This window comes from Carassius auratus, chromosome 8, assembly GCF_003368295.1.
Source record: "Carassius auratus strain Wakin chromosome 8, ASM336829v1, whole genome shotgun sequence".
In the NCBI taxonomy this organism is placed as follows: domain Eukaryota; kingdom Metazoa; phylum Chordata; class Actinopteri; order Cypriniformes; family Cyprinidae; genus Carassius; species Carassius auratus.
In genome coordinates, this window is record NC_039250.1 from 7,581,943 (window position 1) to 7,598,893 (window position 16,951).

Consider the following 16,951-nt stretch of genomic DNA (forward strand, 5'->3'; position numbering starts at 1 on the left):
TTCATCACTGGTTCTGTAATGTATTCATTATGAGCTTATAATTAAAACAAAGTTACATCTTCTGCAAAAATCAAACCACTGCAAAGTCTAATCACTGATCCAGGGACCATTTCTGTGTGTGCGGGGGATAAAGAGTTAACGAGGTGAGTCCTTGTGCATGATGGAGCTACAGCGTTATCCTCAAACAATCCTGTAAGACAGAAAGGAAGGAAATATTAAATTACATTCAACTTATACATTACACTGTGTTTTGTTTAGACCATAAAAGCAGCCTCTGTAAAAACTTGAGAGTGTGTGTACGTGACAGTGTGTGAACGAGACTGTCCCCGGTCTTAATAATGCCAAAGCACAGCGTCCTTAACACACACTAAACCTCTCCAATACTGCTCCGGAGCGCTATACAAAGCTTAGTGTATCCCATCATGCATCATGTTTTGGAATAAATCGTCAGACTTTTTGCCGAGATCTCACAAGAGGTCATGGGAAGCTGTCCAATGTACAGTATGTGAAATATTGATAATTAGTTATTAAAAATCTCTGTAAACACATAAGTGTCCCATAAGGCAGTGGCTCCCAATCCTGGTCCTGGAGAACCCCAACACTGCACATTTGAGATGTCTCCCTGATCAAACACACCTGATTCAACTCATCAGCTCATCAGTGAAGACTCCAAGGCAGATAAGAGAGACACCAAAACCGTGCAGTGCTGGGGTTCTCCAGGATCAGGATTGGGAAACACAGTCATCAGGTCATGAAAAGTTCGACACACACTTGTGGTCATCATGCTCACTCGAACACTAGGCCAAATACAGGAAAGACTTCAAATAAGTAATCAAGTGGTCAAGTGCAAAGATGGCAAGTGTGGGTATTTGGACAGTGCAACAGTTTAAGAAACAACAAATGCTGTACAAATTATAACAGCAGGAATGTTTGATAAAAGAGACAAACTATCACAGACTTACTGCTGCATATCTGCCTCCGCAGCTTTCTGTCTTCTCCATTTCTGAAGGAATCCCTCTCCAGAAACACCACTGGGCTGACTGCCTTTACGTCTTTTCAGCTAAAAATAAAAATAAAAATAATAAAATGGGGAGAGTAAATAAAATTGAATTATATAAAGAATGTTAATAATGATCTGTGAGCAAAATATTTAGATATAATAAATATATATAAATATATATATAAATATAAACTGATATGAATGAACTGCAAAATGGAAAAATACATGTTTTATTATTTATTTTTAATTTGATTTTTTTTTGGGGGATTTACATTAAAAGGTATTAAAAGCATGGTACAGAACATATGATTACTGTGATATCTGTCATATAAAAGCACATAAAAACACTAACATTACAGTGATACAAACATAGCTGGTTTGGTGATTATTGTATTGTTGTATTGATTATTAATATACCATAGTAAAACTACAGTTACAGTTACTAATGTCCTGTTTACTGTGTTTTAACTTCACATTTCATTTATTACTATTGTAAGTGTCGTGATTACCATGATTTTACTACAAATACAACTTACATCATTAATCCTGAAATTAATAATAATATAAAACTGTTCGAAGGTCTATGGCACGTCACGTGACAGATAGAGTTTAATCAGACTAATTAGCAGCTGTGTTCATTTATTTAAACGCAATGAAACTCAAAGACAGCCGCGGATGACCGATATAATACAGCGATTAAACATATGGCACTAATTTGATTAATAAATAAGACAGAATACATTTTATAAAAGGCATTAAAAGAGCGTATTTACGACTACTCACCCAAACTGTGGAACTGATAGCAAGTATCGCGATGTGTGCTGAATGAGACTTCTTGAACGTGATTTCATAGCGATAAACATCTCATGTCCTCGTGTCAAATTCTGACGCCAAAAGTTTCCCATTGAAAGCAATGAAGGTCGTAGTGCTTCGATATTCGACGCCGAGAGGCACATTTGGCGTCATAAAAGTGACGCTAGGGGCGCTTGACCATGCTTCGGTTTTTGACGCCTTTGGAGTGAGAATGGGTTGGTGGTTTATATTATGCAACGAATAGCATTATGTGATTAATTTACAACAACACAAAAGAAAACAATGCCTTCCTCTCCAAAACCATTTTTTGTGTCTTGCATAACATAATGACATTGGACTAGCTCAATGCCAATTCATTTTCAGCTAATTATTTTTCTTGAATTGGAATGTGTGCAAAATATTGCAGGGGACTGAAATCCTGAAGGTTAAAGCTGATGCATACATCAAAACAGATGGAAAAGATGGATGGATCTTGATAATGTGGCAGTCGAGATGTGCAGGTTTTCTAGGACGAAGCCTACCAACGCAATGGGACAAGTTTGAGAAGCACTACAATAGCATAGCTCCAACCTGCCAAAACACCTGCCTGAAAGTTCTTAGCCCTCGGAACATTCCCAGCAGCTCCACATGCAAGTTTAACTCTTCTGCAATTCCGATCTTCTGAAAATCTATATTCCATAAGTGGAATAGAGAGAGACTAAACAACCTTGTATGGAGAGGATTATTTTTTTCTCCCTCTGCTACATTCACAATGAACATGACTCATCGCTGACAGACTGAAACGGTATGAAGTGCTGTCTGTTTGACATGCAGACCAGCAGAAACGAGTTCTAACCTAAAGTCTGGTCGCTTCTCAGATCAGCCAGGGGCAAAGACCCATCTGCAAGAACTCTCCTCTATGTCCACCTGAGCTACAGCACCTCTCAGTGCCTAAACAATGGAGCTCAGGTGACAGAGACAGCAGAGAGCATGTGTCTAATTACTGTAGTATGATGACTGGAGTGTGTGTGCGTATCTCGCAGAGCTGAAACAGATGATGAACAGAACGCGGCTCATCCCTTGCTGCTTGGAGGAGGCGGTTTATTTACCAGAGAAAGAATATATTTGTGCACAGAGGAAAGTAAATAACAAATGATAATGAAAGGGAGGTAAAACACAAGAAGGAAAGACATAGACAGTAAGGAGCTTGAGGTTAAGAAAAAACAGGTTCAAAGAAAATGTCTTCCACAGGGAAGAAAACGGATGTGTTATAATTGGCACTTACAGGAATGTGCTTGCTTGTTTATTTGACTGTTTAGTAGTTGGATCACGTAAAGTCAATCTTCACTTCTTGTTCAAAATTATTTATTTCAAATGAGATAATTCTGTGAAAACACAATTGACATAATTTCATTAAACAATCAATTTACAGGTTCGCTCAAAACAAATATTCTGTCATTACTCTGCTGTCATCCAAAAATTTTCATCTAGACCTTTTTTTTAACTCATGTTTTAGTCGCTCTGTTCATTTCCATTACAATAAATGTGAAATGTGACGGAAGCATTCAAGCTTCAAAAATGACACAAAAGCACCATAAAAGTATCCTAAAACTGCATGGTCCATAAACCTTGTGCACTACATATGAGAGAAGAAAAAAGTCAAACGGTAAATGTTCATTTATGGGTGAACTGATTCTTAAAATATACTAAATAAAATTGAATGCAAACCTATTTGCATCAGGACTACATGATTGTTATCTAAAATAACCAGATGTACTGTATATCAAGATCCAGATTCAGACACAATGTAATCTCATTTAGCTTTTTATTTTAAGCCAACATCTTCCTCCATGTAGTTTATTTAATTAAGCACTCTGCTAAATTAAAATATGGTAATTCATTCTTTTTTTGATGTACTGTATTTTCCGGACTATAAGTAGCACTTATTTTCATCGTTTGGCTGGTCCTGTGACCTATAGTCAGGTGCGACTTGTTAAAATTAATTTGACATGAACCAAGAGAAAACATTACCGTCTCCAGCCGCGAGAGGGCACTCTATGTTGCTCAGTGCTCCTGTAGTCTACACTGAAAACATAGAGCGCCCTCTCGCGGCTGTAGACGGTAATGTTTTCTCTGGGTTCTAAATGAATGCGACTTATAGTCCAGTGCGACTTATATATATATTTTTCCTCATCATAACGTATTTTTGGACTGATGCGACTTATAGTCCGAAAAATACAGTATGCTAAAAAACACATACCATTGTTTGGCAGTAGTACAGTAGTAATATTTTATTACAATGTCAAAATAGAAATACATTTCTTAAAAAAATAATTATATAAATATAGACAGTCAGACAGACAGACAGACAGACAGACAGACAGATAGATAGATAGATTCAACTAAGTTCATGTGACAAGTCCAATACAATTCCAGTAAAAAAAATGAATGAATAAATAAAATGCTTAATTTAATTGTGTGTAAAAAAGAATGTATAATTCCTGAATTTAATTAAGTTCATCACAAGGAAAACTCTGCACATTAAGTCTCTGAATACAGACCGGCTTTGTGTGTGACTGAAGTGCCATTGGAATGAAGGACACTGTGTTGGAAGATAAGAATAGCTTCTGAAACCTTCACAGTGTGCTACAGCTGCCTTTTCACTAAGCAGTGGTGAAGACTGCACAAGTCTTCTGGTTGGCCTTAAATGCAGCTTCAACGCGTACATATACTGGACATATACATTTTAGCACTCATTAAAATGAACAGACACAATCTTGAGACAGAAATCTATTTTCACACCACTGAAACCTCTGACACATGAGATTAATCTCAAAATAATGATAATGAAATTGATTTATGCTGTAAAACTTCTGATAACAAACAACCACATCTCTTCATTAAACATTTTTGCTTTAGTTTTGCTATTTTTACATAAAAATCAAGAAAGTCACATCTCTTAGTATGGTTTAATTGGGGAGATGGATTTAGCACATTTTCATGTGAGCTGAAACTTGATAGTTATAAGAATAATAGCTTGAAAAATGTGTCATCAACTCTAACAAAAGTTAGTGAAACTCACTCCTATAGAAGCAATTTTAAGACAGGAAAAGTTATGAAATAATAAAACAGTTTAATATCAAATGTTTCCTTTCCTGGAAAGCTACCTGACAAATAAATCCAGACTTAGTCACAAATGTTTCAGTGCCCCTCAACACAGGACTTAAAAGCTTTCAGCCAGAAGCAGCCTGACCTCACGGTTGCACACTTTTCTGCTTTTGAGGTTCAAATCAAATACATCACTTTAAAGATAATGAAAATGTTTATAGAGTTCTGGAGAAGGATTAACATACACACACACACATACAATACATATATATATATATATATATATATATATATATATATATATATATATATATATATATATATATATATATATATATATATATATACACACACACACACACACACACACACACACACACACACACACACACACTCACTGGCCACTTAATTCTACGTGGCATAGATTCGGCAAGGTGTTGGAAACATTTCTCAGAGATTTTGGTCTATATTGACATGATAGCATCACGCAGTTGCTGCAGATTTGTCGGCTACACATCCCTGATGCGAATCTCCCATTCCAACACATCCCAAGCTGCTTTGTGACATGTTGCATTATCCTGCTGGAAGTAGCCATCAGAAGATGGGTAGTCATAAAGGGATGGACATGGTCAGCAACAATATTCAAGTAGGCTGTGGTGTTTAAACGATTCTCAATTGGTACTAAGGGGCCCAAAGTGTGCAAAGAAAATATCCTCAACACCATTACACTACCACCACCAGCCTGAACCATTAAGACAAAGCAGGATGGATCTATGATTTCATATTCTGACCCTACCTTCTGAATGTCAGAGCAGAAATGTTATTCTGCATACAGTACCTTGGTTGTAACCTTGGTTGTTTATTTGAGTTACTGTTGCCTTTCTCTCATCTCAAACCAGTCTGCCCTTTCTCCTCTGACCTCTGACATCAACAAGGCATTTTCATCCACACAACTGCGGCTCACTGAATATTTTCTCTTTTTCGTACCATTCTCTGTAAACCCTAGAGATGGTAGTGCGTGAAAATCCTAGTAGATCAGCAGTTTTTGAAATACTCAGACAAGCCCGTCTGTTACCAACAGCCATTCCACGTTCAGCGACACTTAAATCCCCTTTCTTCCCCATTCTGATGCTCGGTTTGAACTTCAGCAAGCAATGTATAATAATAGAGTAATAGAGCAATGTATTCACAATATGTCAACAATGTCTCACTTCTGGCTATTTGGATTTCCAAAAGAGCTTTAGGAGAATCATCTGATAAAATATATCCATTTATTCTATCTAAACTCTCAACATTGTCTGCTTTGTTTCTCTCTACTGGTGTAATAGTGGCTATACCAGCGGCTATACCAGACCTGCATGGTTATCCTAAACCAATCCTGTGGAAATAAACCATGAATCTAAGGAAATAGTTTGAGTAAAAAAAAAATCCCCCGTCCACTGCTGTTAGTCTACCATGAAAATTACACTAATTTGCACTATATGCATTTTAATTATCACCACCATAAATAGAATGGGCCCAAGCTACTTTGAACTTGTGGACACAAAGCAAGACTAAACACATAATGATCATCCTTTACTCCTCTTCAAAAAGCATGATGAAACAGCTGAGAGCAGTTGGGAAATATGGTGAGGGCTCAAAGTGCCCTTGGAAATAATTTCTTATGGCGCATGAATTCATGGGTATTTATTAGCATGGTTCTAGTTTCAAAGACAAGGGCCTGAAAGCAATGAGATTTACTGTTATGCAGACCGTCAGATTCAATATTCATACAGACTTGTGCTGCCGCTTTCAGCATCAACCTGTAAGAGCTTCAAAGAAAACAAACCAAAGCTCTTAGTGTGTGAACAACACATTTGGAAATAACATTACTTTAATGTATTTTACCCTTGTGATGCATCTTATTGTTTTCCTCACATCTTATGCCATTAATTGTTTTTAAGTTTAAAACTCTAAAACTTGTAGAAATGTGCCTTAAGACTCTTGAAAAAGACTTAACACAAGAACACATCCTACTTAAATGGCCTTTGCGATAAACAAACATGTTGCTATCATATAACTAAAAAATAGGTCGTGCAAATAACAAGTCAGTTTATTTGATTAATCTCTGAGAGTCGCATTTAAGGTGGCGAGAGGTATCACATTCAGTGAAATGATAAAGGACCCTATTACTGGGGTGAAATATAATTACAGCAAGTATAGGATAGTCCGGCTATCTCGTTTAGAAACCTGGAAAAACAATACTCGGTTACAAGGTGTGTTTGAATTCTGGAGAGCCCTGCCAAGTCACGCCAAGACGGCTTCGCCCATTTTGAAAATAAGACTCCATACGTCGCGCTGAGTTTCTGTAAATGCTGGTGCTGAAGACCCGAAGAGCATTTGAATTAAACAGCTCTGAATTTAATCAAGGTGCATGTAACGTCCTCTGAGGACAGAGAGGAGACTTTCACATCAGAACAGATGGAGAGAATGAGCTCAAAACCAATCAGGGGCTAATTATGCTGAAAAGATGCTTTAATCAATGACTTGCCAGACTCTGAATTACAGCCTCGCTCATGCATTGGTGCACTTTTAATGCTCGCTGCTAAGAACTAGCTGTGAATTTGTATTTTATTTTTGAAGAAAAAGACCTATTTTACCACTCATGTACTCAGAAATTTCTAGTGCAGCCACCACATTACAATGAAGCACTTATTAATGTGAAAAGAGGGCTGGTGAACCTGCAGCAAATGTTCTTATGGCTGAGTGATGGGAATAGTACAGTCCTCTAAATCAAATATATTCTTTCCCATCTTTTTATCACATTTAATATATATTCTTTAGAAGATACCTTTGAAAAACCATCTTATATGAGTGTTTTAGCCGATTTTATCATAATAAACAACAGATGCCCCTGTGGGATATTAATTAATTCTAGAAACGTGTCTTTACAACATTTCTGAGGTTGCATGAAAGTTGTTGTCAGCAAGGTCATGCCTTCATAGTCACATGAACAAGTCAAATTCGGAGGGTCATTCAGAGGATGCATGAAAGCAAAAAAACAAAAAAACAATTAAAACTTAGAGGAACACAACAATGAACTTGAATTTCAACCCCTTGTCTCCATGACAAAAAAAAAAAGGATCCACATTGCTTCATACTCTGTGTACTAGGGAATCTGGATCAAAGCGTGTGCGTGGTGTATTCACTCAGACCTCATTCACATGTGAATAAATAAGATAAATGGGCTGGGACTTCAATAAATATTCTGAAGCCTTTTGCATGTCTGGTACAAGCCTCTTTAACTCGGCACTTCAGACCGACAAGTTCTAGGCTCATGCGGTGAGGAGATATGGTGACTTCACAGGCAGCTTTCATGGAGATCAAAGTGGAAAAGAAACAAACCCTGACATCGAACCACCCCGATGTGGAACTGCTGGCACCCTGTCTTTATAGATAACAATTTATTCAGTATTCAACTTTTCTTTTAAAACTAAATCAGTATATACACACTGCACAGAACTAAAACATATATTGTTCAAAAATAAATATAGTACAGTAATAATGATATAATATTTTAACTCTGTTATTGATGTGCTGAAATACCTTGATTTTAAATGTTCAAATTATTTGGTGTTTGTGAGTCAAAAATGACTGGCCTTGCGTATCTCTCGTTATTATCACCAAATCTTGGATTCAATCTTTTTGTCATTTTGAAGTGGCTGATTGTTATTTCTCAAATTAAAACGTGAATCGAACTTCCATTCAAGTGCATTGCAATGAACATTACATCTTTTTCACTGTAAATGTTTAAGTAATAAATAATGCATTGATAACTGAATGGGGAAAGCCATTTGTTAGTTCTGTTAATGACTGATATGGCAGTTCTGTAGTTTTTCAAGCAGTACTACATAATGCACCTGGATATCAAATGCACCGCCTGGAGTGCTGACTCTATAAATGGGAATGTCTGTTATCTACTTTTGCAACAGAGAACCTGTATTGACTAACACCTTGTTCCCTGACCAAGAATCAATGTGCACTGAGAGGCCCTTGCTCAAGTTATCTTGAAATGAACATTGACTGGACTGTGGTCAGTGACAGGTGTAGCTCTTATTCTTTTAAGCTGCATTTAATGGGTTAGGTTTACAATTATTAGTATATTTTGCTATACACAACATGAAAAGATAAAGATAAATGGCCTCAATAGCAAAGAACATGCACTTCATCTCGTCAATCTTCTGGTCAAAGGGTGTTAGCTACTAGCTGCCGAAAAGTACAACTGGCGAACAAAAACATTTCTGGTAGTGTGAACTGTGTGAAACTGGTTTCACACTTAACATCTCATGATCTATAATATTCAGTTTGACCATGCTTTCTATTATTTCCTACCTCTGTAAACCGTATTTTCAGCTCTACACAAAGTGACTTTGCCGCAGCCTGGAATTGAACTACTGGTCTCTTCTGGCCAGAGGAGAACTTGACCCCACGACTGAGCCTGGTTTCTCCCAGGTTTATTCTCCATTCTGTCACCCATAGAGTTTTGGTTCCTTGCTGCTGTCGCTTTTGGCTTGCTTAGTTGGAGACACTTTATATCCAGCGATATCGTCGACTTGGTTGCACAGATACTATTTAAACTGAAGTGAGCTGGATGATGAAATCACTGAATTCAATGATGTACTGCCTTTAACTGAAAACTGAGTGTTTCGTATTGTCATTTTGCATTATTTACAAAAACAAAATCCTATTTAATACTGTGAGTGCTTTGACACAATCTGTATTGTTAAAAGCACTAGCCTATATAAATAAACGTGACTTAACCCTCAGACGTAGTCAGCTTTCCTGCACTACAACCTATGGTACGCGCATAATTTACTGCAACGCGACCAATGCAGTTCGATCACGGGACGAATGACTCATCTGAGTCGGTTCTTTTTTGTCACTCAACAACATAGAACGCTAACAGTCCGAATCTCGAACACATTACTCCAGTGAGCCGGTTCTATTTAGTGAACAGAATCTTGCGAGTCCCATTCAAGAACGAAATAATTACCTTACTGATTCGATTCTTTAACCGATTCTTATGAATCATCTCTAACCGAATCAGTTATTGCTTTCGAATTGAGATTGGCTATAACTGTGATATGTTGTAGCTAAGGTTCTTAACACTTAAATCATTATGGTAATTTAGTACTGGCTGACAACTTATGACATTGCAGTAGCAACAGATATTTACACATTATGAGTTTTTCTGTCGTTTTATAAATAATAATAATGATGATGAAAATGATGATGATGATGAATTAACTCAATTACCACTTTTTTTTTTTTTTTTTTTTTTTTTAATTTAATAGCCTATATAGGATCAGCATGCCGCCTCGGTAAAGACATTTTAAAAGTCACACATGCACACTGCAAGTAGACTATCAGCCTAGATAGGCTACATTTCTAACAGGCTGTTATCCTTTCTGTTGAAATAATACTCATAAATCGTAATTTCATCCTAGCAGAGCCGCAATGCAATAAGAATTTTACATTTCACTTTGATTTGATGAATGACTCAACATGGCAAATCACGTCGATTTACTACAGACAAGACTGATGACAAACAAATCAATGAAAATTTATCAAAAAATAATTTATCAGAACACTGAAAGAAGTTAAGCACAATCTAACGTAACCAAAACGTTTGGAAGCACTGCAATTAATGCATTTTGAGTGGATAACAATGTTAAACATAGACATCAATGTAATTCAACTGTGCAATAATAAGGACGAATAAAAACATAAGCTTACCAGAATCAGATACACGGAGCGCAGCTACAAGTGCTCTGAGCTCCATCACAGCAATAGCGCACAGGAACGCAGAGTTTCCTTCAGTATTCCTTACATTCACCCGCGAGTGGATGCCGTATGTCTGTCCATTTCTGCCGTGCTCGTATTCTGAAAATATGTTTCTGTTAAGCGAGTAAGTAGCTACATCTGTCTTTCCCTCGCGCTCGCTCTCTGATACAGCACTAAAATGGTTAATGTACGGGGGAGATTGCGGGTGCCGAACACAAATACCCCGTTTCAAACTGAGTACGACAGGTTATATCACCAGAGGGGGTCCGAGAGTCACTGTCTCGGTAATTAGGAAACATTAATTATTAAATGTGTCACATTAGGTCTCTAACACAGTGATAGTAGGGTCAGCGGTCGGTTCACACGGCTATTATTAAAATGAATGTTTAATCTGGAAATAGTTTTGGGTAAGTAGCGCGAGAAATTTCACTAAATGCATGGCTTGTTTAATTTTATTGGAGAGAAAAATTCCAAACTAACGGACAGGCTATAAACCTATCCTTGGCTGAGTTATTGGTCTGGATTTTCTTAGGTCACCACGGGAATTAAAATGATCAGTAAAGGCTTATGAATAGGCTATGCTTCATTAAATGACCTACTGAGGAATATTTTTTAAGTGTTGCTTCATTTTGCCAATATATCCGCATTCATCTTTTCTAAATGTCTGTTTTTTTATGTAAGTTCAGGTTTTAAATATGCAAAATGATGCTTTGCATATCCATCTGTAATTTAAATGTTTATTTTTTATTTTCTATTTAATATGTTTTTGTAGAGCAAACCCTTTTCCTCTATAGATTTGCTAACATTATTTTGTTGTTGCGTTTTGAATAAGTGGTGCATTAATTGGCCTATTTTAAAAGGTCACCAAATTCACTCCATTAACTCACCCTCAGGCCATCCAAGTTGTAGATGAGTTTGTTTCTTCATCAGAACATATCTGGAGAAATTTATTATATCACTTGCTCACCAATAGATCCTCTGCAATGAATGGGTGCCATCAGAATGAGAGTCCAAACAGATGGGGAAAGGTAATATAATCACAATAATCCGCTAGTACTCCACACTACTCCATCAGATAACATCTTGTGAAGTTAAAAGCTGTCGGTTTGTAAGAAACAACTCCATCATTACAATATTTTTAATTTCCAAAATTTATATTCTGGCTGGAATATGAGTCCTTAATCCATTGCTTTCTCCAGTGAAAAAGTTCCCTCGTCTAGGTCAACAAAGAAATAAGCAGGGATAAATTATTGTTTTTAAACAAAAACAGTCAATAACCATTCTGTAATTTCAGTGGATTTTGATTAATTGGAAGAAGGAATATTATGGATTATGCACTGGTATTTTAGCAAGAAAATAAAATGCTGTAATTATAGATTTGGCCTTTTACAAATATGCATCTTTTCCCTTCACAAGCCAATAATTGATGGACTGGAGTTGTATGGATTATTTGAGGATTATAGTGATCTTTCTATCGGCTGTTTGGAGTTTCATTCTGATAGCACCCATTCTCTACAGATACTCCATTAGTAAGCAAGTGATGTAGGCTAATGCAAAATTGTAAACATTTTAATTCTGGATAAACTATTCCTTTAATGATTTATCGTAGAAACAAAATTACAAACCAATTTTCATGCTAACAATAGTCTTTCTGTCTATTCTGAGGGTTTTCTTGTCCCAAGTCTCAAGGATCAAATAAATATGATATTTTTTGCAATTTCATTAGTGAACACTAGATGTCAAACACGGCCAATGAAAAAACACGTTCTTCACGGAAGTATCGCGAGTTTCTCTGAGACGTGAACTTCCCGGAACAATTGTTTGGATAATGGCGGACCGTCAAATCTAGCCAACGGCCGTCCTAACTTATCATTAAAGCCGGGAAACACATACCAAAAGGCGGGTAGCGGTTACAACACAACTGCTAGGTAGGTACTAACCAATCACATTTCGACCTAGACGCGTAACAAAAGACAACCTGGTCACAGAAACGCAAAAAAAGTTTGTTAGCGATTTTTAATGGTTTAGCCGGTTAGCAGCAGCTGTTAGCAACAACTTTCGCCAGAGGATTTAAAAACACAGTCCACAAATTTCGTTTAAACATTGTGAAACTGCCTAAGGTGCGTAAATGTCGGTTGAAAATACACATCTAAGTTAGTTGGTTGTTTGGGTTATTTGTCGCTGTTGGATTTCTCCTCCATAAGATTGTTCATGTGAAGTTGTGTTTATTTGTGTGATTGGCATTTAACGTTATGTGTTTTGCACGTCAGCTGTTTTTCTCTATTCGTGTATTATATGAATGTTTTAAATCTCACATACATATGTATTTTCATGTTCGTTAGAGTACTGTAAATTAGTTCTGATTCTGTATTAGTATAAAGCGTATGTTGCTCTTTAGCTGTAATTTGTTTATTTTCTCTTTTACTTTCTTTTTTTTAAATTATGCTTTATGTCTAGTTGCTTAGCTCTGGCAAATCAGAGTGAATTAATGCTGCCAGACTCTTTAGAATCCTCAGCTAAAGATTTGATCATGAATTTGAATGTGATGTCAGCTGATTCTGCTGATCTGTTACGTTTCCTTTTACCTTTAATTCAGAGTGATCCTTATGAGGGGTTATTGGGTGGGCTAACGTTAATCAGTTATTCCAGCACCTTACTACTGTACAGGGTTGTCAGTTTGATTTGTTTAATATTTCTGAACTGGATGTTTAATACTTGAAGACTTAGAGCTTTCACTGTCAAATCATCTTTTTCACTGGGTCTCGGTGCAGGTATACGTGACAGAATCACCAGCTGTCCGATGTGCCCAGCTGTCATGTCTCTCTGAATAAAGCTGCTGGAAAGTGAGTCCTGGTACATAATACGTTATGCATAAAGGCGTAACATGTCCATCTTGCTCATTAGTCATTAGTAAAACATTATATGAATGCCTCATCCATCCATTCAGTCTGTTAGAATTGTTTAAATGTGAGCAGTCATTACCTGAAACTATGATCTCATAACTGTAGATTAAACTTCAGTTCCAAAAATGTAATATGAAATTGAAGTGATGGTTGGCTGAAGAGACCCTGTGTGTGTGTGTGTGTGTGTGTGTGTGTGTGTGTGTGTGTGTATGACGATGGCGATGGTCTTTTATGGGTAAATCAAAGGATATTTTGTGCTTTTCTTGGCAGTTGCTTAAATCTAAGTAAAGCTTTGATTGTTTTGCTGAGTTTATTTTGTTTGATTTTGACAAGTGTTGATTAGTTCAAATAGAAATGGATCAGAGTGTCGCTTCTTTCAGAATCTCCAGTCTGAAGCGCTTTGCTCAAATACTTATTCTGTTTGTTCTTCTGCAGTTTTAAATCCAAATCTCTTTTATTAACAGGTGAGGGTCACAGGTGGCCTTATTGTTTCTTATCAAAGTCCCTGGCAGCCTAATGTGCACACGCTGTGTCTTTATAATTGATAAGTTTTCTATTGATGTATGGTTTGTTAGGATAGGACAATATTTGGCCGAGATACAAATATTATAAATCTGGAATTTGACCGTGCAAAAAAAAAATCTGAATATTGATTAAATCGCCTTTAAAGCTGTCCAAATGAAGTTTTTAGCAATGCATATTACTAATCAGAAATTAAGGTTTGGATTGTACAAAGTATCTTCATAGAACATGATCTTTACTTAATATCATAATGGTTTTTGACATAAAAGAAAAATCGATAATTTTGACCCATACAATGTATTTTGGGCTATTGCTACAAATGTACCCATGTTACTTATGACTGGTTTTGTGGTACAGGTTCACATATGTCAATAGATTGTGTCATTGACTTTTAAGGACTGTTTGTTATGAGCAAAATCTTTGTCATGAAAAATAAAAATTTTCAGTTTTTTTCTCTCTATGATGGATTCTGTAGAATTCAATAATTTCCTTGTTTCCTCAATGTTGTGCAAAACTCGTATGGCAGGCTTTCTTGCTTGGAACACCAAAGTAGAGGCTAGGCAGAATGAGTCTCTATTTCCCCTGTTTACACTAGTTTGTTTTCGTTTTAAAACAGCGTTTTAGAATTAAAACGATCCGCATTTACACTGTCGTTTCAGAAAAAAAGTGTAATCAAGAATTCATTTGCTAGTCACTGGCAGGTTCAACTTTGAGCATGATTACTGTTCATGATATGGTTACATGGTCGTCAAGGATACGCAGATATCATCTGGGCAGCCACGCCATCGTTTTTTCAAAGTCTCCGTTTTGGTTTGTTTACACTGAAACGCAACCCCAGAGTTTACAAACTAAAACGGGGTCAGCAGTAACTTTTCTTATTTTATAGTATAGAAATAAAGATAATAAAAATGAAATTGTCAGTGTAACTTTCTACATAACATCGCTGTACAAAAAAGTTTGGAACAACATGAGGGTGCTTAAATGAAGACAGTGTTGGGTGAACTGATGTCCTAAACGAAACTGAAAGTATTAGGCCGATATTCTTACTGGCAGCTTAAAGCATCAGATTGGCCAAAAATATTTAAAGAGGTAGTTCTCCCAAAAATGAAAATTCTGTCATTAATTACTCACCCACATGTTGTTCCAAACCTTTAAAAACTTTGTTCGTCTTGAGAACACAAATGAAGGTATTTTTGTTGAAATCAGAGAGCTTTCTGACTCTGCATAGACAGCAACGTAACTACAACATTCAGGGTCTAGAAAGGCAGCAAGGACATCATTAAAATGAGTCGATGTGACATCAGTGGCTTAACCATAATTTTATGAAGCTATGAGAAAACTTTGTGTTCACAAAGATACAAATACACTCCCGTGAATGAAGACTGACACGGAAGTACGGCTGCACGATAAATCGCATGCTGTATTTAATGCGCATCTTGTCATAGCCAGTTCTGTAAACAGCGGTAAATCTTTTTACCGCTGATTACAGAACCGACTTTACTGACAAGATGTGCATTAAATATCGCAATGCGATTTATCGAGCAGCCCTACACGGAAGAGAAGAAATTGTAGAATAAAATGTTTATTTTCTTTTGCGCTAAAAAGTGTTCTCATAGTTTGATTAAAATTAATGTTGAACCACTAATGTCATGTGTATGTGGACACAAAGATGTCCTAGCTGCCTTTCTGGGCCATGAACGTGGTAGTTCTGTTGCTGTCTATGCAGAGTCAGAAAGCTCTCATATTTCATCAAAAATATCTTAATGAAATCTGATGTATCCATCTGGCAAACGCTGAGAAGTCTGTTGTTTGCACTGGACATCCATGTAATGTTTTCATTACACTACGACGTCAAAAAGCACATGAAACAAATGTATAAACAGATGATTTGTTTACTAAGGTCTATAAATGCATTTAGAAAATAGATAAGGTGAATTTCATGCTGACTTTAAAGATGTTTTCCTCATTCCAGATACATTTGCTATCTCTGTTACCTCATGCAATACTGTTAGAAAAGCAGCAGCACATGGTTAAATGATTCTTCACCTCTGCTTTCCAGCATAGGCTTGAAATCAATGAAATATGCATGCAAGCCTCTAAGATAGGAATCTATTATTAATCCAATATAATTTAAGGTCCTGAGCATGGAGTCATTTCAGTGTCCCTTTGGAATACTTCGCGCATTTGCCACAGTGGTTTAGACGTCTGTGCAAAACCTTTTTTTCTTTTTTTACTCCAGAATAGATGACTGATTCTGTTTGCTCTGGGGACAGGGACTCTTTGTTATAATGGTAGTGCTTAGAGGAAGACAGTGTGATTCAAATGAGTTGAAAAGCTCTGAGATGTCATATGTCTGGGCTCCAGGCTATCAAACAAATTGTACACCGTTGCTATAACCCTAAATTTGACGGAACAACTGAGGCCTGTGGGTGATAAATTAAATCTTTAAGGCGTATGTTTTGATCAGTCTATCTTTGTAACTATCAGTTAAACTTTTAGTTTGGCCAAATTTATAGCACAAAGAGTAACTGTGAATTAATAAATCACTTCATGTGCTTTAGAGCCACTTAGGGTCATATTCTAAGCAAGCCATTGCCAGAGGAAACAATGTTTGACAACAGATGTTGACAAAATAATAGCTTCTCTCACATTGATGCCTGTTTTTCCCTTTCCTCTAAGGTTGGCATAGCGATGTGGAGTCGCTTGCGAAGTGAGACAGGGCCGCCAGCCTCTGTCTCTTCCCAGTCTGCCCTTTCTGGGCAAGACAACAGGAGAGGTTTGTCTAACTGTTACCTTATACCTC

At 36.8% G+C, this 16,951-nt stretch overlaps 2 protein-coding genes across 12 annotated transcripts in view; both read left to right on the plus strand.

Moving 5' to 3' along the window:
- LOC113107158 (tight junction protein ZO-2-like) overlaps window positions 1-16,951 on the plus strand; it is a 296,039-nt gene that overhangs the window by 69,579 nt on the left and 209,509 nt on the right. The gene's annotated exons all lie outside the window — the stretch shown is intronic.
- LOC113107156 (centrosome-associated protein 350-like) overlaps window positions 12,528-16,951 on the plus strand; it is a 33,978-nt gene continuing 29,554 nt past the window's right edge. For 9 of the 11 annotated variants that reach the window (XM_026269447.1, XM_026269454.1, XM_026269456.1 and 6 more), the window contains exons 1-2: window positions 12,541-12,651; window positions 16,828-16,924. In XM_026269447.1, the coding sequence (XP_026125232.1) occupies window positions 16,840-16,924 (85 nt within the window). In that variant the 5' untranslated portion in view covers window positions 12,541-12,651; window positions 16,828-16,839. Of the gene's footprint in view, window positions 12,652-13,494; window positions 13,567-16,827; window positions 16,925-16,951 lie in introns of all 11 variants that reach the window. The other 2 variants (XM_026269448.1, XM_026269450.1) reach the window with 1 other exon arrangement.